Here is a 25,335-nt window from a genome sequence, read left to right on the forward strand (position 1 = left end):
AAATTAAGAAACTTTAAAAAATTTTAAATTTAAAAAAGAAATTAAAATTGAAATACCAACGCACAAATAAGGAACGGTCATAAGTGTCTCCACTTAACACTTTAATTTACGACCTCGATATATCGCTTCGACCAACTATACCATCCCGCTAGACATCTTCTCACCTCCGCACAGTACCTTCTGATTCCTCTTACATCGCGAAATTTGTATTACTAACCGCGATATCAATTTCGTTATCAGAAGATCGTATCGTAATTGCGCTATTTACCCAAGCAACTGATAATTACGGCTAATTAGTGATTACGGACGCGAGTTAATCCAAGGATGCAGGATACGTCACCGAGCAGACACACTTTCGATTCGACCTGATTCGACGCCGTTCCGTTCCAACTGATCAAACGTGCCTGTTTTTTTTTTCTCTCTCGTCACTGTACTATCGTGTATATATCCTGTTATCTAAACCGGAAATACAGTTTCAATTTTTCTCTCGTTTCACCTGCGTACTTACCTTTCTAACGATATTCAAACCATATTTCACAAACATTTTCCCCCACAGAACATCGATAGAATCACACGAAATCGTGACACGGACAATCGAGTAGCCGAAATGTTTACTATTTAAAAAAATACATCGCGTGCATTATTCCTTATCACGTGATATCCTTTCATCTACCGTAGAAAACCGTTTCTGAGATAAATAGACGAAACGGCGCTTACGCGTGCTTGATTCAGCTGGGAGAAAAATTTTTTAACGAGTTCCGCGTTCCTACGCGACCATATTTACCACCTCGTTACGCGGGAAAAATTAGGTTATCGCGAAAAGACGGATGATTGCCGGGTAAGCTCGTGTAATCGTACTTTCATCACTTTGCAAGTCTTCCTGAAGGGACATTGCGCAACGCGACAAAAAATCGGAAAATTACAACGTGCGATAATTTTTGCGACAGAAAATTCTAATTGATTTAATTGCAAATCGCAAGAATTCCGCCAAAGTATCTTCCATTTAAATCGTTATCTAAAATTTCGAAGTCTTCCGGAAGAGACACTGCGCAACGCGACGAAAAATCGGAAAATTACAACGTGCGATAATTTTTGCGACAGAAAATTCTAATTGATTTAATTGCAAATCGCAAGAATTCCGCGAAAGTATCTTCCATTTAAATCGTTATCTAAAATACGACTCTTTTTTCTTTTCTTCTACTTTCGAGACTAATAATCTATCGCGGATAGAAGTATTCGCGAAAAATGAACGAGCTGAGAGGAAAAGACGCGTGTCGAGGAACACATGGAAGTGCGTGACGAGTAACGAGATAGCGAGTTACGTGATTCGGGAAGGAGATCGAGCGTGCTTGGACGTTCTGCTCTGGAACAAGCCAAGATGCAATTTCACACGTGACGTAACGATTGTTGTTCCACCCGAAAAGGAGAGGTCCTTCTATTAAATTCACTCTCACCGCCTACGGTAATCTGTACCGTTTCGATTGAATTACTTCATCGGCAATTCCAATGGAAGCGAGTTTCTATACGAGAAATTACAATAACGTAACATTTTTATGAAAGCTAGAGGCCTATTAAAAATTTCGAAAGATCACTCGAATGTGACGAATGCAACTGTGCTACCCAAATATTTCAAATATGGAAGAAAGTGTAGGTTTATTTCGCACATCGAGTTAACTGTTTAACATGTGTTTCGCAATGAGACACAATTTCATTGCGTCACGGAAATAAATTGATTTAACGTTCGGGCATCTTAACAATTCGTGTCGAATTTTGTGATTCAGATTTATATTTTTAAGGAACCTTTGAAGGGTGCATAGTCGGCTAAGGGAGCGAAAAAGAAGGATTTCTGCCAATTTTCAAGTATCTCGACTGGGGAGGGGATTGGTAAAGTGCAATAATGATAAATCACATTTTTGCTCAATTTCTCCCACTTTGGTGCATGACAAATTTTGAAAAAAAAAATCAGACACGGTTTCTATTTTTTATAGCTTGAATTTTCAATTTAAAAATCTGAAAAAAATTTATAATGTGTGCCTCGTTAACCGAAGTGTCTCTGATTTTTCTCCAAATTTTTCGTGCACTACGTTGGAAGAAATTGAATTTTTATTAGGGGCACTTTTTACTGAGTTATCCGGCTATACCCTTTGATAAAAAAAAAAAAGCGAAAGTGCCTTCTAATTGCACATTTCCTATTTTTCTTGGTAAGACCGTTATATCGGCCCAACAGAATTTCTTTAGATTTAAAATAAATGATATTATTATTAAATAAATACGTTTCTATTAAAATATATTTCTATTGAAACATACTTCACTTTCGTCACGGACTTACGCGATGACCTAATAGATGCATCACAGCGAACACCTCGATTTCACCCGGATTACGTTTAGATCCGTAAAAGGGAGATGAACTGATATCCTGAGTTGAATAAGCCGTCGTTACTCACGACGGAAGTGAATAACATTTTCGGTGCGGTTTTCTTTTTCTTCCTTCACGATCGTCAATCACAGTAGAGACACGGATAAATCGACGTGAAATCCCTCGTGTTACCGACCGGGAAAAAATGGAACTGCATAAGGGAACGCTTCGTTGTCGTAATGCACAATTTTTTCCCTCGTTCAACTGTTCCGTGACACGCATCGCGGTTATTTCACCGTTGGTCTCTCCTCTCTCGTAACTGTTACGATAAAAAAGACAACGGTCGTGATTTTTATCTGTTCAAATAATTATCATCGGGCTTGTCGATTATACGGAGATTATTAAAAAGGAAAGTGTATACGTTAGGAAAACTTTGACCTCGTGTATTATTAGAGTGATTGCAACAAGCGAAGTTTTACGAGAACGTTCGATCTATGATGTATACTCTCGTGTATAAGTATTAGGATAATTGTCGTGTGTGAAGCGAATCTAAACGGTAGTTAGGAAATTATTATAATCTGGAATTTCGATTTACAGTGCTGTCGTAAAATTGAGATTCCAGCAATGTGTCGTTGATTATGCCACACCAAACGTTTACGCGTAATTAAAGTTTGAAAATGAGAACAAAAGAATAAATAATTATAGTTATTAATTTTAAAAAATTCGTAGTATAGTCATGATACGGAACTATTACAAATTTGAAAGATTTAATGTAGTAAAAGAATATTTTCGTTATTTTACTATTGTTGATCTCCAAATGTAATGTTACAATAGATTTGCGTGATTAATGGAATGTACAATTATTTCTTATCATATACAAAGAATTACATCAGGTTCAGATTTTGTGCATATGGAAAATTTGTGAAGTAGAAGCATAAACATTTTAAAGTTACAGTAAATTTTTCCTCCATTTTAAAGTTACAGTAAATTTTTCCTCCATTTTATTTACCCTTTGAAACCATTTAAATTACGTATAAAAATTTTCTCCAAGCGATAAATTATCACCATAGCTAAAGAAAATAAATAATAAATCTGTTTTACCCACCCTGTATGTAATTTAAATATAATTGAAATTATATTATAGTTTCTGTAACAGGTGTCCTATTACTTAATAAACACCAGTGCATCTGTTAACATTTACAATCCATTGTAAATTTTTATAACAGTCCAGTAGTTGAAAGAATTTCCATAACAAGATACAGAAAAAAGAAGTAAGAATATCGAAAAACAGTTTGGCGCGTTGTATACGTGTTCACGGTCGAGGCTGGCTCCAGAGTCAGCAAGGTGAAAGCACATTTCACCGTTTGACCTATGAATAAGCGCACGGAAGATCGAGTTCTTCCGTTCGTTTCACGGCTCCACCTACAAGTCACTTGCTATAACCAGCTCGTACACTTGGCAATATCGTTATCGGACCGTGAAAGTCACGGTGGTACTGGCGAATTGCCGGTAGCCACTTCTAATAGACGATTTACGGGATCGAGGAACTTCGGCATCAATCAAACCGATTTCATTTCTGCCCTTTTCCGCCTACGGATTTATCAAACCGTGCCAAATGATCGCGGAAGACACCGTGATGGACGTTTACGTGCTCCAAAAGCCTATAAATACAGCGTATTCTTTCGTTTTAATTCTAAGGAAAATTCGAAAAGTCACTCGCTATTACGTATCGTTTCTTATCTTCTCAGTTATCGATTAAATTTAGATACATTAACTGCGTGTAAATTATGCACGGCAATGTAAAAATTATAGCAGTGTGGAGCAATAAAGTATTCTGTATTAAACTAAATAACTAGTTGCACGTTTCCCTCGTGATTTTTTTGCATAATAATGTGGAACGGTGATCGGACGTCGGCTTCGAAGGCCATTCACTTTCCATTCTGGAAAGAAAGCCGGACTTTTTTTGCGGTGGATAGGACGTTGTTTGACCCTTGGACCGTCTTTGCGAAATTTCTACAGCCTCTTCGCTGTATCCATTCGATTACTGTACAGAACACGCGTGGTAATTTCCATCGGAGAAATAAAGAAAGCGATGTGTCGGTCGAAATTAGTTGCAACAACCTCCAAGCGACTTTTCACCTGTCGAGAATTTCCGATTTCGCGTCCGCTTTGTCTCAATCATGAATATTTATACTCGAGATTTTTCAGTACGTTGATATTGCGTTACATAGTTTCGCAATAATAAAGCGAAACAAAAACTTGGCCGTAGTATATCCATAGTAATCATAAGCAGAGAGAAATTATGTTTACGTCCAGGTTGAAATAGTAACAGTTCGACCTGTAGCGTATCAAAACAAAGCGATTAACTTTCTACTGTAGAAAATAAATTCGCTACGTTTTGCATTTCGAAATGTTTTATTCAACAACTCCTACGGTAAACTTCTTTTTTACATATCGCGTTTATCATTTTTAATCCTAGTCGACGTGTGAGCTAGATCTCTTTCTAAATGAAATCAATTACGTTCACGTAACATCTCGAGATGAAATTGCAGATGAGATTGAACATAGTAACAAAGATCGATCGCTCAGATAGCTTGTTTTAACATTTCACAACCTTTCGACTAGATTCTGCGACACAGTACCAAACTATTACGCTTCGAGTAAACATCATACGTACTTACGCAACGACAGAAGAAAAGTGTGTACATCTTTTTTTTTCTACAGAACAACGCTTTAGTAATTCAGCGAACAAATTCACAGAAATTAGAACAGCGTCCCTGATACACGTATCATTTCTTATCGTCTGCTTCATCGAATAATACATACTGATTCCACAACTGAGTCAGCGCCATCTGGGTCCTCGTATATACAACCGCAACCTTTCTAACCTCTTTTCCGGTTTCGTCAATAAAAGTGATTTTTTCTTCGCAGGGTAATTGCTATCGACCTGGAGGAAGGTGCTGAGGACTTTCGTCACCGAGGAGCTTGTTCCATCGATAATGAACCGAAGGATCGGTGCATAAACATGAATCCTCGTCACAACTTGAGTAAGAAGTTCGCGATATGCATCATACTGTCACGGTCTTCGACGAACATCGATCTTCTGTGAACGATGAATATTTGCCTTGAAACACCAATGAGAATGTGTCAGTATTCGTACAAGGAAGGAGCAGAGTCGAAATTTCGCAAGATCGATCTGTACTCGTTTGTTCATTTATATATGTATATCCATTGGTTGTAAAGGAAGAAAGAAAGTCGACTGAATTTTTTCAATTACTTTTTATCATAGTATTCGTACAAGGAAGGAGCAGAGTCGAAATTTCGCAAGATCGATCTGTACTCGTTTGTTCATTTATATATATCCATTGGTTGTAAAGGAAGAAAGAAAGTCGACTGAATTTTTTCAATTACTTTTTATCATTGCGTTAATCGTTGCAGCAAGTGGTCAACGGTTAATTGCATTAATGACAGGTTATGTTTCTTTTTCAGTGTATAATTAAGGATAATTATAGATAATCGTGAGGGTTTTCTTTCAACAATTTCGATTCATTTATACGTATACAGAATACGTGTCAATGATTAACGATGTTTTACTATTGCACCGTGACACGTTCTAGTATTAAATTGAATTCATGCGTTTCTCAATGACCGTTGCAACAGAGATCGAGATAAAGGCAAAAAAAAAAAACACAGAACTACACTTTTTTTATTCGTGTAATAAAACTTTTTCAAAAGCGATCGCGTATTTCATGTTCTCGCTAAATAAAAACCACTCGTTTTTATCAATTTCGATTCATTATTTTTTGCGGACTCTTTACCATTGATTCGTCGGTAGATTAGGTTATGTTATAGATTGTTTTCTATTTCAGTACCAAAAGCTACTAATTGCAGACATTTACGACAGTGTAGTAATAACAATGCAATTTTACTAAAGATACAGTATAGATAAGCAACAAAGTCCGAGAATAATAGCAGAGAAAGTGGATGATGCAGATTCAGGCTATACTTAATCGGTATTCACAACACGCGGAATAATTCTTATCTAGTAATTACCAACGATCGTGCTGGTAGATCGCGCGGGAAACTAACACTCTCGATCCATTTTCCAATGCTAATTGACCACGGAAATTAGAACCGTTTAATCTCCCGATTTTTCTCTCCTACGACTAATCGAAAAATAACATTTCACAAGAATTACCAATTAGCTCTAGACCTTGTTTCAAAATGACCAACGTTAACCACAATTTAGCACTCTCAGGAATGTCTAATAGCGAACAACTCAAAGGATAAATTTATTTCGTGCATTTCCGCTCGGTAAAACGTCAATTCCGCCTTGTTCGATGATAATTTCCTCGTGGTGGTGAAACGTAAACAGCACCTGCAAAGTTTAAGGTCTTGGACTGTGTACCCTTTCATCCGGAAATTTCACAAGTTCGCGCGTTACGTAACAGCAATACGATCCGAAGGACTTTTACTCTCCGTTTCTGATCTCGCGGGACGATCGAACTTTCTACTTCGCTCATTGTTACGTTTCATCGGCTATTAATTCCCGGCTAAACAATAAGAACTGCAATCTTATTAGCTTTTTTCGCGCTTTTACTTTCGTCGATACACACTTACCGGGAGAGAAATACGTTTTCATCTCGGAGAAGAGAACCGGAGTGATCGACTTGTTTTATTTCCCGCGTCGACTGTATAACAATTATATAAAACGAACCTTACCAGCTGTTGCGTAATGAAATTGTTACGGTGACACGTGGTCCATGCATCTCACCGAAATTCGACATAATGAGTTCTTCGCGTCGCGGTGTTTTTTGCATTTAAGATACTTTATTTAGCTCTTAAGTTCTTCTTGCATCCTTCTTTTGTTTAACACACCTCAAGAAGAAACAATGGAACACAATAGGAAGTGGGAATTATTCACCGTAGATTTTTCGTAGTAGAAACTAAGAGTTCGTTAGACTTAACGAAGAAATCTGTATTCAATAACGACTGAAATAAAGGGGAATAGCGCGGATATATAATATTCTAACCTCGAATTATCATCCCATCGTTGATCCTGCAGATTATTCGATTGCCCCAGAACCTGCGGTAATTAGCTATCGGAACTGCGTCAAAATAGCTCTCGGTGTGAAAATAAACGTCTAGTGTCGCAGTTGCGAAACTCGATATAGAACAGGTGCACTTTGTTGAACTGTGAGTTATACGTAGAAAAAGCATCGTGTAATTGCACGCAATCTCGACGCGTGAAATTGACTCGTTGCACCAGACAAAGCGACCTCTTCCTGCGTGAGCGAGAAAAACTCGATTCGACGCATTCCGAGTGAAGATTCTCCCGGCGCTACGAAGTCTCAATCGTGTCAATTAGCGGCGTTGATTGACAATCAGAGCAATTGTGTGACGTGGCGCAATTTTGAGAATCGTTCACTTTCGTCGGTTCGTATTCTGTCCAATTTTTACCGGCACACAAGCGAATTACGTTTTTGTCCGAGGAATGATAAAAATTGGACACTTTCACTCGGTCGGTACATACGACGAAAAAACGCTCGGACGTGTGTATGTCGTAATTCGTTATTCGTTTGGGAAAAAATGAAGTACGAGAATCGGCGCAACTGGCGTGTACGAGAGGCGTGATAGAGCGGTGTTTATAAACGCACATGTGATTCGTAAAGATAGCGAGAGTGAAGGAAGTTTCGCGGCTCGCTCGGCACAGCGGAGAAAGTAGGGACGATATATTTATTCGGCCTACAGGTTCATATGCATACGTGTAGCGATGGCTACGAGGCGCCATCAGCTTCCGGTTGTACGTCAAGCTACTTTCCAATTGAATCACGTGTACGAAACTTATCGACTCGATTAACATTGGAATTTCTCAATTATACGTGTAATTTTTTCTATTTTAAAACCTCGACAGGCTTGAGATGACTTTGCAGTGATTTTTAAGAGCTTTGAAAAAATTATTTATGTCAGAATCAGTCATATTTTTGGTAATTTAGAAAGTATAAGCAACATTAACCTTTCCCACTAGTCCTTGCGAAGGCAACTGTTGCTACATACAGGGTGTCCTAGTTGTTTTTTATCAAACTTTGTCAGTATGTTCTATGCGTATAAGTAAGGAAAAAAGTGTTATATGAACATAGGTGGTTTGAAGGTTTATTAAAAAGTTACAACGACAATACGAAATGTGAAGGAAATGGTAACGAACTTGCGGTTGCAAATCGTTTTATAACCTCGTTGTACAACATGTTTTTATAACTTGTTACAAGACTTGTTACTTTTTGGTATTGTAGTGACAAATCTATCAAATGTTTAGATTATCGTTATTAATGGCAAACGTTTTATAACTGCGTCACAGTAGTTTGGCCCGACTGACAATGTTTTATGACTTTCTTTGATCTTTACCGTCGCTTACTTGATGGATAACACATAATTTGCTGTATAACACGAAAAACGTTATTTAACATAATCTTATACAACATTTTTCTTTGTCTTTCACTAACAAGATTTATAACTTCACTATATAACGTGTTATGGTACATAGTGCAGACGCAGCTTTACCATTTCCTTCATATTTCATATTAACTATTATAACTTTTTAACGAAGCCTCAAACGACCTATGTTTACATAACATTTTTCTCTTACTTATACCTGTAGAACACACTGGCGAAGTTTGATCTGAAACAATTTTGACACCCGGTATATAAGATTTCTAACTTGCGCCTATCCCTTGTGTCTAAGGCGCGAGTTTCCTCTCTGACGAGAGTCCTCTCCTCTCTCCGTTTATTTCCTTTTTCCATAATCAATAGAAATGGAAGGACAATGAAATTTTACGGTTCATTTGAAAAAATCACGGAACCATCGATAGCCATCGCTACCAATATGAGCACGTACGCCGTCACGTGAAACCATGACGGCGCGCCGGTTGGTAAAAGGATACGTGTAACATACAGGCACGGGCGGCATTACGTAAAGGTATTCAGCCCAATCATGGAGGAAGAAACTCGCCGGCTGTTCTAGGATGGGCCTGGTCTCTGTCGTGACCGTGCGAACTCGTGAAAGCGAAAGTGTCGAACTCTTCCATCGACTCATCAGGAGTCACTTAAAATCGTTGCGAATCGCATAAATCACCCTTGTTAAGCTTCCTTTCATCCTGCTCGAGAAAGTTGACGACGCGAAACCGGGGAGTAGAACGAGGGAAAAGCTGGTTTCCTCTAAAAATCCGGGAAAGTGGGTTAGAATACGTCGGGCAATTAACGAAAACATTACATGGCCGGCTCGTTACCTTGCGTTGCAGCCCATTACGAGAGCCTGTGCTCTCCCACGATTATCTATTCACCGTCCTGTACACAATGGAAGATGTTCGCGATCCACATCGCCCTTTTTTCTTGCATTTCCTTCGTCGATCACGGTGCGTTTTCAGCGGAGAAAATGTCAAAGGGTTAACGAAAGATGGAATATGAAACGAGTTCTCCCTAATGGCAAGTCACGCCAATCTCTTCTACCGGGGGGGGACAGGAAATCGCCGAGAGACGAAGAAAAAAGGCGTTTGAACGGATTGAGTCACGCGGCGTTGGAATTACGCCATAAATTTCGCCCACCTTCGACGCCGCCGGCAGAGTAGCGTGCGTTCCGTTCAGCCAATTTCCCCGTGACGACTTTCCTTCGCGGCGGCCGTCTCTTCGCCTCTATTCCGGCATCGAGGCGTCGCGTATCGAGTTTCGAAGTATCGACACCGGTCCGTTAGAACCTCGCGATCGAAACCTATCGCATAATTCCACCGTTTTTCCCCGGCTTCCGAGGCAAACGTCGCAAGTGTCTAGACAGTGTCAACAGTCCAAGTGTATTTTGCGACGATTACCGGCAGGAGTACACGCCTGAAATCTCTGTCGACGAGGAAGACACGTGTGGAGACAAAGAACACCAACACGGTTTACCGTATAAAATTATTCTGCACCTATGCAATCTGTTAATTAGCCAAGGTGGATATTTGTACGACCACTTTTTGTCACAATCCACGTGACGGTGAACGCAACTTTGTCTCTGTGTCCATGGAAACCAGTTGTCCCGACGGATATCGATCGTATAATGTGAATATCAATTGAGTTCACGCGGCTGAACTGTTGCGATATTACCAGAGAACTATCACGATCGTTGAACGTGCTTTTCAAGTGATCCAGACGGGGTAAGTAAACGTTTAATCGATCGATCGACGTACTTACAGCTGTACGAGCTACATTAGAAACTCCGTACAGCAGAGTTTGCGCTTCTTCTCTAATAGAAAGTTACCTGCCCACTTGTACAACACGGAAATTGTTCGTGTGCATCGTGTATATATATTGGCAGAAGCGGAGTAATTCATTTTTCACCGAATATCGAATTAATCGTTCCACGTAATACAGGTGTATGTATACAGTACCGGCCAAAAGTTTTCTGTCTCCTGTGAATTTACAGCAATATTCAATCCTCTACTGATTCTTTCTAGACTTGAAATTGGTGTTGCGGCGATCAGTAGCAATTTATCTCGTTTCGATCGACGAGGATAACAAGAAATTCTGAAAATATTCTTAAAAAATTTTTAAAGAATTCTTAAAAAATCGCCAACTTTTTTCCACAAATTCTCCGCAAATTTCAAAAATATTCTTAAGGAATTCTTGAAAGATTCTCGAAAAATTCTTAAAATATTCTTAAGAGATTCTCAAGAAATTCGGAAAAATCGCCAACGTTCTTCCGCAAATTCTTCAACATGCGACGCACAGCGATTCGAAAGATTCGCCCGGTAGTGTACCTGAGGAGAGGTGAGATACGATCGGATCGCGTGGTCGAGTGACGGCAAAGGAATGAGAGGAACGGAGCATCCGCTTTCTTTTTGAACTGCCGGTGGTTGCGCAAGCGGTAAAGCTACCTCCGGGACCAGGTGTACACCTCGGGTACACCTTACGTTTCTTCGAAGTCGGGCAAAAACCCGCCGACCTGCTCTCGAAAACCACGCGCGACGATGCTTGTCCCGAAGGCTATCGACTTTCGTATTGACGAATATCTCGCCAATGCTTTTACGTAAGTGCATATTCTTCCGGCTTCTTCGATCAATTTTTGTATCTTTTTTTCTCTCTCCCAAGAACATCACTCGAAACCCTTTCTCTCTTCTTCGTCGGACACTCCGTCCTCCTCCGACAGTCTCCGTCGTTCTGTTTGGAAAGTTCCACGGTCTCTATTCGCTGTTAAAATACCGCGCACGTTTATGCATCCGGACGCTGTGTGGCACCACGCGACGAGAAACAAAGATGGACACCTGTCTGACTGCAACGATGCTTGTACTACTTGAACGATTCGAACCGAGAACAACGAGGCTAACTAAGTCGATCTTTGAAAGATTACGGTTGAATTAGATTTTTTTTTTTTGAAGAATTTTTCGTATGGAGGAAGGAGGATCGAAAGGAGAGCACGGTCCTGTTTTATCCTTTTCGTTTCTCCAGAGAAACTAGGCCTACAGGTGACGAAACGCTGTTTCCTTTCTAAACAGCCATCGCCTTTTCGAGATTCCGACGATTATCTGAGAGAGCTATAGATGCAACTGTGCAATGAATATTAACACGCTCTACGGGAGAGTGAGAGTGGCTGGAAATAGCTGACAAGTTTTTAATTTACTGGAATTTTTTATTATGCAAATCTTTATGATTTCTTCGGTGTACATTTGTACTCTGACGTGAGAAACCTGTTATTAGAGTATTATCGCAATTTCGACTGTACACAGAAGTTAGAATTCCATCCCGTTCCCGTGCAATGGCCGTGAAAATTCTAATATTTGAGGTAAGTGAAGAGGTAACAAACACTTTCGTAACGCGTTCGAATCGACTTCGATACGTGATAAGTATTAATAAGAACGAGCTTTAGCATCTTACGCTGTTGCTAAATCGTCGTTGAAGGAGAAAGAAGAAACGTTAACGATGCGAAGCAACCTCGTTTTTTCTTCGAATTTGCATAATTTCCTCGTATCTTCTTCGTGGGATCACCTTGGACGTTGAAATAGAGCTGATTGTCGTTTCGGTTTTCATAACGTATCGCTGAAGTATAGCTAGTCCGGTTAGGCGAAGTAAGTCGATTTTGCAACGCTAAGAGGAGAGAAAAGAAATATGATGCGCGATAAAATAATGCGAGCACGTAGGATCGTGCTGTCGTGGATAGCTCGAGTTAGCTACAGTAAGTGTCGCGACAAGTGCATTCGAGCACCAACTTGGGTAGTACGTCCTTGATCCTTTCTATCGGCGAGCTCGTGGGACGAATTTCGAGCAGCGCTTTCGAATTTCGCGATAACGTTCACGAGAGTGCAATCGTGGATTAATTGGATCTGCGATTTATTTTTACGAGGCGTGGCAGGATAGATGGGGATCGAGGCGGTTCAACGGTATGAATGGAGTTTTAATCGTGACGAATGTGGGGATTTGCGGTAATCATCTATTGGATGAATTGATGGAGGTTTTTTTTGATACTTGGCTCGGTATTTCTTATTGAATTTTTTTTTTTCTTTGAGAATTGATTTTGTGGTAATATTAGTTTTAAGGCGATGGAAAATTGCTGGAAAGCTGTGTGTTGATGGAAGATTTGGTTCTGAGATGAAAATTTGTAATACTTTGCTTAGTATTTCATATGAAATTTTTTTGAGAATTGATCTTTCAAGGATGTTAGTTGCGAAGCGATGGAAAATTGCTGGAAAACTCAATGTTGATGAGAGACTTGGTCTCGAGATGGAAATTTTTAGTACTTTGATTCATATTTCATATTGATTTTTTTTTTGAGAATTGATTTTCTAAGAATGTTAGTTTCGAAGCGATGGAATATTGCTGGAAAACTCAATGTTGATGAGAGACTTGGTCTCGAGATGGAAATTTTTAGTACTTTGATTCATATTTCATATTGATTTTTTTTTAGAATTGATTTTCTAAGAATGTTAGTTTCGAAGCGATGGAATATTGCTGGAAAACTCAATGTTGATGAGAGACTTGGTCTCGAGATGGAAATTTTTAGTACTTTGATTCATATTTCATATTGATTTTTTTTTTTGAGAATTGATTTTCTAAGAATGTCAGTTTCGAAGCGATGGAAAATTGCTGGAAAACTCAATGTTGATGAGAGACTTGGTCTCGAGATGGAAATTTTTAGGACTTTGATTCATATTTCATATTAATTTTTTTTTAGAATTGATTTTCCAAGAATGTTAGTTTCGAAGCGATGGAATATTGCTGGAAAACTCAATGTTGATGAAAGATTTGGTCCCGAGATGAAAATTTGTAATACTTTCTTTACTATTTCGTATTGAATTTTTTTCAGAATTGATTTTATAAGAATGTTAGTTTCGAAGTAACAAAAAATTGCTGGAAAACTCGAAAATTTGGTTTTCCTTTATTTTTGATCTCGAGGTAACCTGAAAATTTTGAATACTTCGTTCAATATTTCATATTAAACTTTTCGAAAATTGTTTTTCTAATAGCGTTAGTTCCAAAGCAACGAAATATTGCTGGAAAACTTAATATCGACAAAAGATTTAATTTTCCTTTATTCTTGGATCCGAGGTGACCTGAAAATTTTGAATACTTCGTTCAATATTTCATATTAAACTTTTCGAGAATTGATCTCTTAATAACGATAATTTCAAAGCGATAAAAACCGCTGGAAAGCTCAATGTTGACGAAAAACTTGGTTTTCCTCTATTCCTAGTCGCAAGATCCCCTGAAAATTTTGAATACTTCGCCCAACGTTTCATATTAAATCTCCTAACCTAACCTCACTTCCAGGACCATAAAAAATCACTTGAAAACTCAACGTTAACCAAAAAATTCGGTTTTCCATTGGTCCCGAGTTGACCTGAAAATCTCCTTCAAGTCTATGGTCAAGGTGAAAGTGAAGTTCCTCTCGATTAGCCTCGACGATCGGTCCAATAATGGTGGTAATTGCTTGCGAAATTGGTCCAGTTTCCACCTGCAGCCGTGCTCAACAACTCGAAGAACGGTACACGAAATAAGAGACAGCAAAGTAGCAACTTCCTTCGAAGATGAAATCCTCGAAGAGATGGAGGAAAGTCAACGAAAGAAGTTGATTCGAAATCGAATTCAGGAAACGTTCTCGTATATTCGGGCAGTTAACCTTAATTGCAACAACAGTACACAGTTCACGATTTTACTCATCACTTTAATTACACCGACAAGATCACCGTGTGCCCCTCCGGATTTTGTCATCGTGCTCGTAATATGCAAAGCGAGAGAGACGAGTGGTCCAATTTGGAGAAACTGTCCGTTGCGCAATCGTCATTACGACTCTTCGTCGCCGTGTGAGATAACACTTCGCGAGAAAGCGGCCAACTGCACCTTCTTAGGCGTCAAGGAACAAATTGCAATTTATCCAGGATGATAATCGAATCGACAGCTACTCATGATCAATTGTATCGAGCTATCCACCGGTGTTGTTGGCCAATTTTTGTTTGGTAACCCCGATAGATCGGAACGCAACGTCTCGCGTATAAAACGTTTAATTATATAAGAATGTACGTACGTTGCTGTTGCTGGCCTTATTGGTTGAGTTATTATGTAAATACAGAGGAGGAGAATGTGGGATGTGATATATCGTTGGAAATGAAAGAATTCAACGTAAAACTACGAACTAGAAAAGATATTCGTATTAATTACGCTGTGATGATTCTAGATAAGCTTTTATTGACGATTGTTAGACAATCGCGGCTTGATTAGACGTTACACAATAGAGTGTTTTATTTGACAGGCTGACCAAAATTCGAATTTTTACATTTCGTTGAAAATGAAAAGTGTGCTTTCTTCTTTTATAATTTTATTAAATTTTTGTTTATTTATCGTAATGGCTATTTTTGTGATGTTAGAATTTAGGCGGAAGAAAAAGGCCATTTAAAAAGGATTTTTTCGGTGATTGTTAAAATATAATTGTTACCATTTTTAATTTTCTGTGAGTTAACATTCCTATAATATTAGAGCAAAATTATTAAAAAATCGCTGATAAATTGTTGCTTTCCTTGCCTACATATGTAACAAATTGAGTCACAAATTGAGAGTTCTAATATAAAAATTTCCTATTTAACAAATTGAGTCACAAATTGAGAGTTCCAATACGAAAATTTCCTGTTTAACAAATTGAGTCACAAATTGAGAGTTCCAATACGAAAATTTCCTATTTAACAAATTGAGTCACAAATTGAGAGTTCCAATACGAAAATTTCCTATTTAACAAATTGAGTCACAAATTGAGAGTTCCAATACGAAAATTTCCTATTTAACAAATTGAGTCACAAATTGAGAGTTCCAATACGAAAATTTCCTATTTAACAAATTGAGTCACAAATTGAGAGTTCCAATACGAAAATTTCCTATTTAACAAATTGAGTCACAAATTGAGAGTTCCAATACGAAAATTTCCTGTTTAACAAATTGAGTCACAAATTGAGAGTTCCAATACGAAAATTTCCTATTTAACAAATTGAGTCACAAATTGAGAGTTCCAATACGAAAATTTCCTATTTAACAAATTGAGTCACAAATTGAGAGTTCCAATACGAAAATTTCCTATTTAACAAATTGAGTCACAAATTGAGAGTTCCAATACGAAAATTTCCTATTTAACAAATTGAGTCACAAATTGAGAGTTCCAATACGAAAATTTCCTATTTAACAAATTGAGTCACAAATTGAGAGTTCCGATATAAAAATTTCCTATTTAACAAATTGAGAGTTCTAATATAAAAATTTCCTATTTAACAAATTGAGTCACAAATTGAGAGTTCCAACGTGAAAATTTCCTATTTAACAAATTGAGTCACAAATTGAGAGTTCCAATACGAAAATTTCCTATTTAATAAATTGAGTCACAAACTGAGAGTTCCGATACGAAAATTTCCTAATAAAATAAATCACGTGCATACATATATAAATCAGCTTATTTCTAAATTTTCCATTCACCTCTGACTTTTCATCCAAAATTCTATCAAACAATTCCACGTCACCATCTCGAAATTCACTTAGCTCCGCTAAAAATAGCAAACCGCGTAATTCCGTCCAACTCTTTCATCCAAATCCTCCTCATTCACGCGACATGTCGTTGACACCGCAACCGAAATTCATATTTTTCCTACCACTTTCATACCCGAATTATTCTGACCTTTCTACTTCCTTCCCACCACCTCTCATCTCACCTGTAACCCCACCATTCGCGATCCCGTTCAAACCGCAAGCAGTTCCACGATTTTGTAATTCATCCCCGGATCCACCTAGGCAACATCTTCCTCCCCTTCGCGCTCGGCGGAAGGTTGCTCAAGCCCGCGAATAGGCGGAGAGAGATCCCGGGGCGATTTCGAGAGCCGAGAGAACCGAGGCTGCGTGGGATTCGCGGAGGAAATCGAAGGTGCCCCACCTGGGAGGCGAGGCCTGGCTGCGATTCTCGAAGCTCGATTACTCGATTCTCGAAGGGGCACACATGCTCGCCTTCGGTTCCCCCTCAGCCTGCTAAGACATCGGGATCTCCATCACCGTGGTCCTCAAACGAGCCTCGCACTCCGCCAGGTGAACACACATCCCGCCTTCACGCACTCGCGCCCAACGCACGATTTAAGGACCGGCTTTTAGTAAGTTGATCACACACGTTCCACGGCTTCCTTCACTCGCGTATCGCTAGTTATCTACCGGTCCTCGCGGCACGTGGCTTCTTCCACACTTCCTTGCTACTATTGACAGCTCGATAAACTTCGAGGTTTGTTGGAGTTACTCGTTAGCTGTTCGCGGATTGTTCGGTGTTTCTGCTGTTATCCTGTGCAATATCTGTTTTTACATTGTTTTTATCGCTTTCTGTTGATATTTGTGGTTGTTACTTTGACAGGCGATCGATCGAGCCTTCGTCAGAGTCGGTTCAGATCTAAGAGCAATTGCACGCGCTGTTTTTTTCATAGCAAGCGTTTTCACTCACGTTACGGTTTTGCCATGATCAGTTTGATCGTTTTTATATTTTGCATTGATTTTTGCGGTATTCATTTTGACAGGCGATCGATCGAGCCTTCGTCAGAGTCGGTTCAGATCTAACAGCAATTGTGCGCGTTCTGTTTTTGACAGCAAGCGTCTTCACAGGTGTTATTATATTTTCCATATTTCGCATTGACATTTGCGGTATTTATTTTGACAGCTGATCGATCGACTCTTCGACAGACTTAATTCAGATTTAAGAGCAATCGTGCGCGCTCTGTTTCGATAACAAACTGATTATCCCAATATCAGTTCCATCATTTTTAAATTCTGCATTGACATTCGCGTTACTTGTTTCGACAGCTGACTAGCAAGTCGGACACTAGCAAGCATCTCGACACGACAACTACGATTCCCCTAACATCGCTTCAATTTTCGTTACTTCTCGATCGATCACAGGTGTCCCCGACCAACCTTTCACTTGACATTTCGAGTGTCGCGGCAGCCGTTTACTCACTGGCCGCGATTTTCCCCAGAACAAACCACCGCTAACGCAAGGAAGCAAAAAGGGGAAATCATCAAAATGAGGATAACTTGCGTACTCTTTGGCCTGTCGTTGCTCGTCGCCTACATTCACTGCGGTCCTGTCGTCAAGCGGGAAACAGGAGCGGAAGACTTGAGTCCGTTGAACGAGGTAAGAGGCAGACAAATAAACTGATCGATCAAAATTCCCGATACACTTCTCGACAAAGTTACGAAAATCGCGCGCGTGTCAACGGAATCGAAATCAGAGCCTGTGTTAAGCATCGCGAAAGAGAAAGCTGTCTGTTTCAAGCTTTTCGTCGGACGCGAGTCAAATTAAAAATGAAATTTTCACGCACACTGAGATATCGACGATCGCGGGCGATGCATCGCGCGGAGAAATGCGAAGAAAGAGGGACGTGGCAGAAACGCGGCAAAAGAGCGTAGAATCACGGCGGTCAGACAGAAACGAGCGAAGAGTGAAAGCGGTTGACTAACTTCACGAACTCAGACACGCGAAGCCGGATACGAGCGCGTAACGAAAATTCTGCTCCTCGTTCACAAACGAGCACGTGGTCGTAAGCTGTACACCTCGCCTCTTTCTCTCGTTTAACCGGAATAGAGGAACCTCTGCAAGATCGATCGAAGAAAACCGAATACCACCGTTAACCACGCAATCACGTCGAATCTTATTGATCGAAACGTCTACAAGTTTCACCAGCTTCTTTATTCTACACATATGTACAGTTAAACGTTAAGATCCTTTCTCTCCTTTCCCCGGTTACTTAATTCGAGCGTTCGTCTCGTCGCGATTTATCCGGCAAATCGGTTGGAAAGCGGTTTCCACGATGGATTTCCTGTCGGTGGAAACGAGGCTAACAGGATTACGCTTCGATTAGGTGTACGTGGTGGAGGCAGACGACGACCATGCCGTGGACGATGACAGGACAGACAGGGACAAGAGGAAGATCGGTGTTGTGAAGCTGGGCTTGTCTAACGGGATCATCAACTTCGTCTTCGGCGTAAGGTTCTTCCACGCTTATCATCGGCGATAACGTCGTTTCTTCTGACATTCGAGTCCCGTTTCAGAAGCTGGACTCCTTCCTGGACTCGAAGACGAAAGCTTTGGGAGCGCTGGACGAAGCGAACAAGGCGAAGAACGTTGCCTACGGCATCGACGCGAAGCACTCGGCAACGACCAAGTTCATCAGCGATCTGGTGGCGGCTAAACTTCAGGCGACCAGTGGAAGCATCGGTCCAGTGATACACAGCGCCCAGACGTTCCTCACGGGCGCGAAAAACGGGTTGGCTGGAGCTGTTATTTCGAAATTCGCGCCGCTCAGCTCGTTGTCCGGAGGTTTGTCCGCTGGAACCGCCGCGAAAGTTGAATCTGCGCATGCCGGGGCTAGCATAGGTGAGAGAAACGGAATAGAGGACGAAGTGTGGAGGGTTTTGTTAAGTTTTGGTAGAAGGTTTTGGTGGAAATTGTGTTTGTCTTTCGTTTAATTCGTGTTTGTTTGGATATTTAGGTGGATCGACTGTGGGGATCTTAGGAAATCTTCTGAGCTCGAAGATCAGCAGCCTGTCAGCGTTGAGCAAGAACACCGGTGGCCCTGCCCATGCCGATGGTGGCGTTAAAGTTGGAGCGTTTGCAAATTTAGGAGGGGTAGGATCATATTAACTCAATTTCCTCTTCTTTCTCAGTTATCTGTCTCTCCACTTTTTTCTCTTTCTCTCTGAATCTGTATGACCTAGCTGTGACTGATGATTGTTCCTCGTAGAAAGGAGTGCTCGTCGTTTCTTGAACTATTAACAGCAACCGGTAACGAGTCTCGTACTCTTTGTTCCTTTTTCCATTTTGCTTGATTTCTCTTTGTTATTCTCTTTGTTATATGAAAGTTGCTCGCGAACGAACGTACGCGTTAACCCGGGGATTTGGAGCAACGTTTCATTCTCCAACTCGCATGTGTACTGCATGAAACGTAATTCTGTTTCGCGCTGGAAATACCGGCCGGGTCAAAAGTGACCCATTAGCAGTTTATCCAAACTGGTAAATATCACCGTTTGCAACTTTTCCACTCTATTTGCGGCAGTGTGAAATTACGTCGATATAGAAATCCCAAAAATGACCCATTAGCAATTTTTCCAAACGTTAATATCGTTTGCAACTTTTGGACTCTATTTGCATCAATGTGAAATTATATTTATATAAAAATTCCAAAAATGACCTATTAGCAATTTTTCAAAAGAAGCGTATGTTTGATGCGGGTTCATTATTTTGTATCGATATTAATATAATTTTCCAATCACATTTTAACTTCTTCAAAATTGACATTTGCAAAGTCGCCAATGGGTCATTTTTGACCCAGCTGACAATTCCAACGTTAACCTTATTTTCTTCATACACACTTCCACTAGTATCGATATTAATCTAATTTTCCAGTCAAATTTCAACTACCTAAAACTTCACTTTTCTGAACTCTCCAATGGGTCACTTTTGACCCGACCGATAGTTCCAGCGTTAACCTTATTTTCTTCATACACACTTCCATTAGTATCGACATTAATCTAATTTTCCAGTCAAATTTCAACTACCTAAAACTTCGCTTTTCTGATCCCTCCAATGGGTCACTTTTGACCCGACCGATAGTTCCAGCGCAAACCAACTACGTTCCAACGATCTCACCATTGACACTCGAACATCTAACCCCCAAATTACCCCCTAACCGTGACAGACTCTTTCACCCCGCGGTAACAGCTTGCTCCAAAGTAAAAAGCACTTAAAAGAACGCTTTAACGACGCCGTAACACCAGCCGTGTCTGAAATAACCCACTGACAATCTACACTTGGGAGATTCTCTGCTAACGAGACAATTCTCCTAAGCGTTACTCTCCATTCTCGTGACTAAGCCGACCATCGCCAATTAAAATAACCGTTGTGCATAAACAGTACGAATACGATCCGCCGCAAGGGGGATATTATACCGCTTAAAAAATGGACGCGGTGCAAACGAGGAGAGAGATCGGACCCTTGGACTGTGGGACACGTCCAAGGATTACCATCGAGCATCAACGCTTTGTCGGAGGATCCTTTGGCGCGCGACTAAGCATCGATCGTAAAACTCGCAAACGCATATACATATCACGCAAAGAGAAAGACGAGAAGTGAAAACGCTGTATGAGATCGAGAAACTTGGTGGGAAACGACTGCGTGAAAATTCAACGACAATGGATATATTTTTCTTTTGTAGCTCGGCCGATAGAACGCACAGGACCTTCTCTCCGTCTCCCATTATCACTGTGACACGTCCTCCCCGACACAGACACGATCTATGTTTCGAACGACATACGCTCAAGGAGACACCTCCTCTAATCTCTGTATCTGAAATAAGTGAAATTCCGTGCTATAGCCGCCGGAGAGATGTCCTACGTGAATAATTCCCTCCGTTCACCTGCTCTTTACCAGCTGTAAATAATCGTTTAGGTGTACGTAGGCTACGCGCAGGACCGAATCTACGCGTCCTGTGTACCTCAATGCTGTGCGAATTGATTGTAAATAGAGTTATGTCTAACCCAGTATTTTTACTACGAGAACGATAATGTTGAAGCACGACGATGTTGTTGATAATGATAATGATAATGATGTCAAATAAATTCACGATCACGTTTATGTTTTTTGTGTACCAGCCGACTATCTTCTCAAGTCTTTTGCCTTCTCCTGTCCCTCTCCGAACAAGACGTGCAGGATAAACAAGTTCCGATCGATACTTTAATTAGCGAGGACGTAATATCGTTGGCGTAGCGATTCTTCGGAATTAGTTCAACTGGTGTGTCTTCATTGACGACGATGTTTCAATATTAACTAGTCTATCGAAAGAGATAACGGTGGATAAACTCGCGGCAGGAGTGTTTAGCAACGTTTCAAGCTCGCTTATCTGAATCTATTAGTTGGAAATAGTTGGACACACGTGTGTACGCGATATTGCGTCAATGCACCGATCCTATGTACAAGTATTCGCACATGCATGGCGCCAGGAACTTACGGGAACGTAGAAACGAGTCCTTATACCGGTAGAAAAGAAATTAATCTTTCCCTTTCTTTCGCGATATTCGTATTGAAAAACGCATTGCGAAAGTGTTTCGCTATCGTTGCTTTTCTGTGTTCTATTTGTCTCTGTGTGTTCAGTTTCGTTGTCGATCGTTTTCTGTGTTACGCTTGCCTCTGTGTGCCCAGTTTCGCTGTCGATCGTTTTCTGCGTCACGTTTACCTCTGTGCGCCCAGTTTCGCTATGGTTGGCTGTCTGTGTTACGCTGGCTATGCTCAGTTTCGCTATCGTTCGTTTTGTGTGTCACGTTTGCCTCTGTGTGTTCAGGAAAGGATCTCCACCACCACGGAGGACATTCCCGAGTTCGACAGGACGAGGGTGGCCTTGGACGTGCCGCCGCGGGCGTTTAATTCTGGTTTCACCCTAATTACCAATGTCAGCAAAATCCTCAATAGCGTGATCCTCGTAAGTGGAGAACATTTGTCGGATAAATCGAACACGATTGAGAAATCGATTCGGCGGTGTGCTTTGTGCGGTCAGGAGGATCGTTGCTCGGAGACAATCTTGCGACATTCTCTACTTCTCGGACCTGTTATCAGATGCAGCGATTTCTTTTTTTCCCTCGCTGTGTTTTTTTTTTTCCGTCACCTAGACTAATCGCCGTAAACGTGTCACCCTTCACTCTCGACTTTGTTACAAAATCTCTGGCTACTTTGCACGCATGTCGAGCGCGCCGATCAGAACCGAGGCATTCTCGGTCGTGTTTATATATGTGGACTTGTGTGCGAGTTTCTGTAAGGAATGATGATTTGTACAATTTTCAGAATTCAGCCCGTAGAACACAGACGTTACTAGAGATATTCAAGCCGTTCTTCCGTGGAGCGTTCGCCATCAAGGGTCTACCTTCGGATAATCCTCATTAGGAGAGGACTCCTCGAGGACTTAGTATTTTTAAACAGCTCAACTACCACTTCAGGGATTTTTCTGGGACTCTAGAAGACACTCGCCATTGTTCTTCGTTAATGAATTCGTACGGCGACTCCGGAGACCCTCGTTAAAGGAACCCCCAGACCGACGTGAAATGTTCGTAGCGACAGTGAAATTCGTCTCTTGTTCGTATTGAAGAACGAGACGCGGGCTCTTATGGATATTCGAATTTTGAGTATTCGGGTGCTCGGATAGCTGGTTAATTTAGACTCGAGTGTTTGGGTGTTCGGGTATTGAAAATTCGGATAGCTGTAAATTTGAAAGCAGTGAGAGTTCTGATGGAAGGAGAAAGAAATGTGCAGAAAAGAAAGCATATCTGAATTTTGAGATATTCGTGGATATCCGAATTTTGAGTATTTGAGTGCTGGAATTTCTACTCAATTTAGACCCGAGTATTCAGATTTAGGGATATCCGAATTTTGAGTATTTGAGTGCTCGAATTTCTACTCAATTTAGACCCGAGTTTTCGGATTTATGGATATCCGAATTTTGAGTATTTGAGTGCTCGAATTTCTACTCAATTTAGACCCGAGTATTCGGATTTAGGGATAGCTGAATCTTGAGTATCTGAGTACTCGAATTTCTACTCAATTTAGACCCGAGTATTCGGATTTAGGGATATCCGAATTTTGAGTATTTGAGTGCTCGAATTTCTACTCAATTTAGACCCGAGTATTCGGATTTAGGGATATCCGAATTTTGAATATTTGAGTGCTCGAGTTTTTACTCAATTTAGACCCGAGTATTCCGATTTAAGGATATCCGAATTTTGAATATTTGAGTGCTCGAGTTTTTACTCAATTTAGACCCGAGTATTCCGATTTATGGATATCCGAATGTTGAGGATTCAAGTATCTGAATATTTGCTCAATTTAGTCCAGAGTATCCGGATTTACGGTTATCCGAATTTGGAGTATTTGAGTGCTCGAATTTCTACTCAATTTAGATCCGAGTATCCTGGTACTCGCGTGATTTATGAGTCTATTCAATACTAAATGTCAGTGTCGACCAGTCTTCTAAAAAATTAGACACATAAAATAGAGACACCTTGTGTCTTTTGTGTGATAGGTGCACGAGTCCTGTGTATTTTCACGAGTGGAAGTGATGCAAAAAGACAGCGAATAACGCGTAGCAGCGGAAAATATTAATTAATATTTGGTCTTAGCCCCTTACCTTAAGTTGTTTTCTTTAATCTAATTTCTCGAAGTACTCGGATATCCAGACAGTAAGAGCTCTAACATAAAATTTTCACTGCCGCAGCAAATATTCCACATTAATCTCTGAAATTCAGTGTCTTTCGCACATCTCGAATTTAAAAGCAGCGCAAAGAAAACACTTCAAAAAGCGAAATAAATCCGCCATAAAGGAAAAATCCTAAATTTCTCGCTTTGGCATGATCACACTTACAAGCCACCACAAAACGAATATTTCACGTTGCTCTGTTGGTTCCTTAAAATAGTCTGAATTATTTACCAAGATAGGAGCAGAATTTAGCAACATTCCTTACTATTTTTCTTTAAGGAAAGTAGAATCGGGAGGACCTCAGGTGTGTTTCAGGTTACTCGTTGTAGTTGTCCTATATCAGGGAAGAATTGTACTTAGATAATCCTCGTACCTCTAGCTTGAAATAACCAATTAACAATTCGAATCGTGTCCGACGACATCGGCGATTACACAGATCATTCGTCGCTTTGTTTCCTTACACTTTGCCATAAAATTACACGTTCGCCGTGGCGGTAATTGAACGATCGCGTGCCTCTCTCGAGAAACTATGTACACACGACGATGTAATATTTTAGGTAACGCGCTCGGTTAATCATCTCGCGAACAACCGAGCGATAAACCAAGAAATTAGCGAGCACGCGCCGTCTTATCATACTTGTTCAATATCTGTTTTGTCGTCTCGACCATCGAATAAAACGTGTGATCATTTTTAAAACACGAAGTCGACTAAATTTATCGATCTCTTTTTCTTATTCCTAAGAGAAAACTCGTTACCTCTGCCTCTGTTCATTTTTTCTTCTTCCACCAGATACATTCTGAAGTGACCGTGTAAATCTGTCAGACAAACTAGTTGTTTCCGTGATTACTCGTGACACATGGAAATACTGACACATGGAGCTAATTGCGTAATTCTGAAATTGTTGCACGGTTCAAGAAATCGAATCATATTTTATACAATTTCCTATGTACATATCAGGTTTCCATTAACGATTCTGTAATTACACACGCTTTTTACATCTGCAGGTCCGAGAGGTGTGATTTTTTCTGGTTAATTAATGTCACGAGCGAAAGTAGCGCTGGGAATATATTCGAACGGGTTATTTTTTCAATTATTACGCACTTTGTAACGAGCCGGAATCGACAAGCGCACCCTACTTATCGACGAACGTTACTTTGTTGTAGCGTTTGCTCAAGGTAGCTTCTGTTCGCCGCTCAACGACGCCATTAATCCGC

General features: G+C 40.4%; 1 protein-coding gene across 1 annotated transcript; it reads left to right on the forward strand.

Annotated features, from left to right (window-relative positions):
• Nucleotides 1-17,906: 17,906 nt before the first annotated feature.
• On the forward strand, nt 17,907-22,814 carry LOC108571182. Its single transcript, XM_017933212.1, has 6 exons — nt 17,907-18,017; nt 18,745-18,867; nt 18,935-19,259; nt 19,375-19,511; nt 22,219-22,356; nt 22,716-22,814. Exons 1-6 carry the CDS (start codon nt 17,907-17,909, stop codon nt 22,812-22,814), a joined length of 933 nt encoding a protein of 310 aa, XP_017788701.1.
• Nucleotides 22,815-25,335: the final 2,521 nt, after the last annotated feature.

Source organism: Habropoda laboriosa, unplaced genomic scaffold (genome assembly GCF_001263275.1).
Source record: "Habropoda laboriosa isolate 0110345459 unplaced genomic scaffold, ASM126327v1 scaffold10, whole genome shotgun sequence".
In the NCBI taxonomy this organism is placed as follows: Eukaryota; Metazoa; Arthropoda; class Insecta; order Hymenoptera; family Apidae; genus Habropoda; species Habropoda laboriosa.

Excerpts from the sequence above, each read along its gene's own strand:
- LOC108571182 (XM_017933212.1), top strand. The coding sequence starts at position 17,907 with ATGAGGATAACTTGCGTACTCTTTGGCCTGTCGTTGCTCGTCGCCTAC. Across the intron at positions 19,260-19,374 it reads GCATGCCGGGGCTAGCATAG|GTGGATCGACTGTGGGGATC; the intron begins GTGAGAGAAACG and ends TTGGATATTTAG. Across the intron at positions 22,357-22,715 it reads TCCTCAATAGCGTGATCCTC|AATTCAGCCCGTAGAACACA; the intron begins GTAAGTGGAGAA and ends TACAATTTTCAG.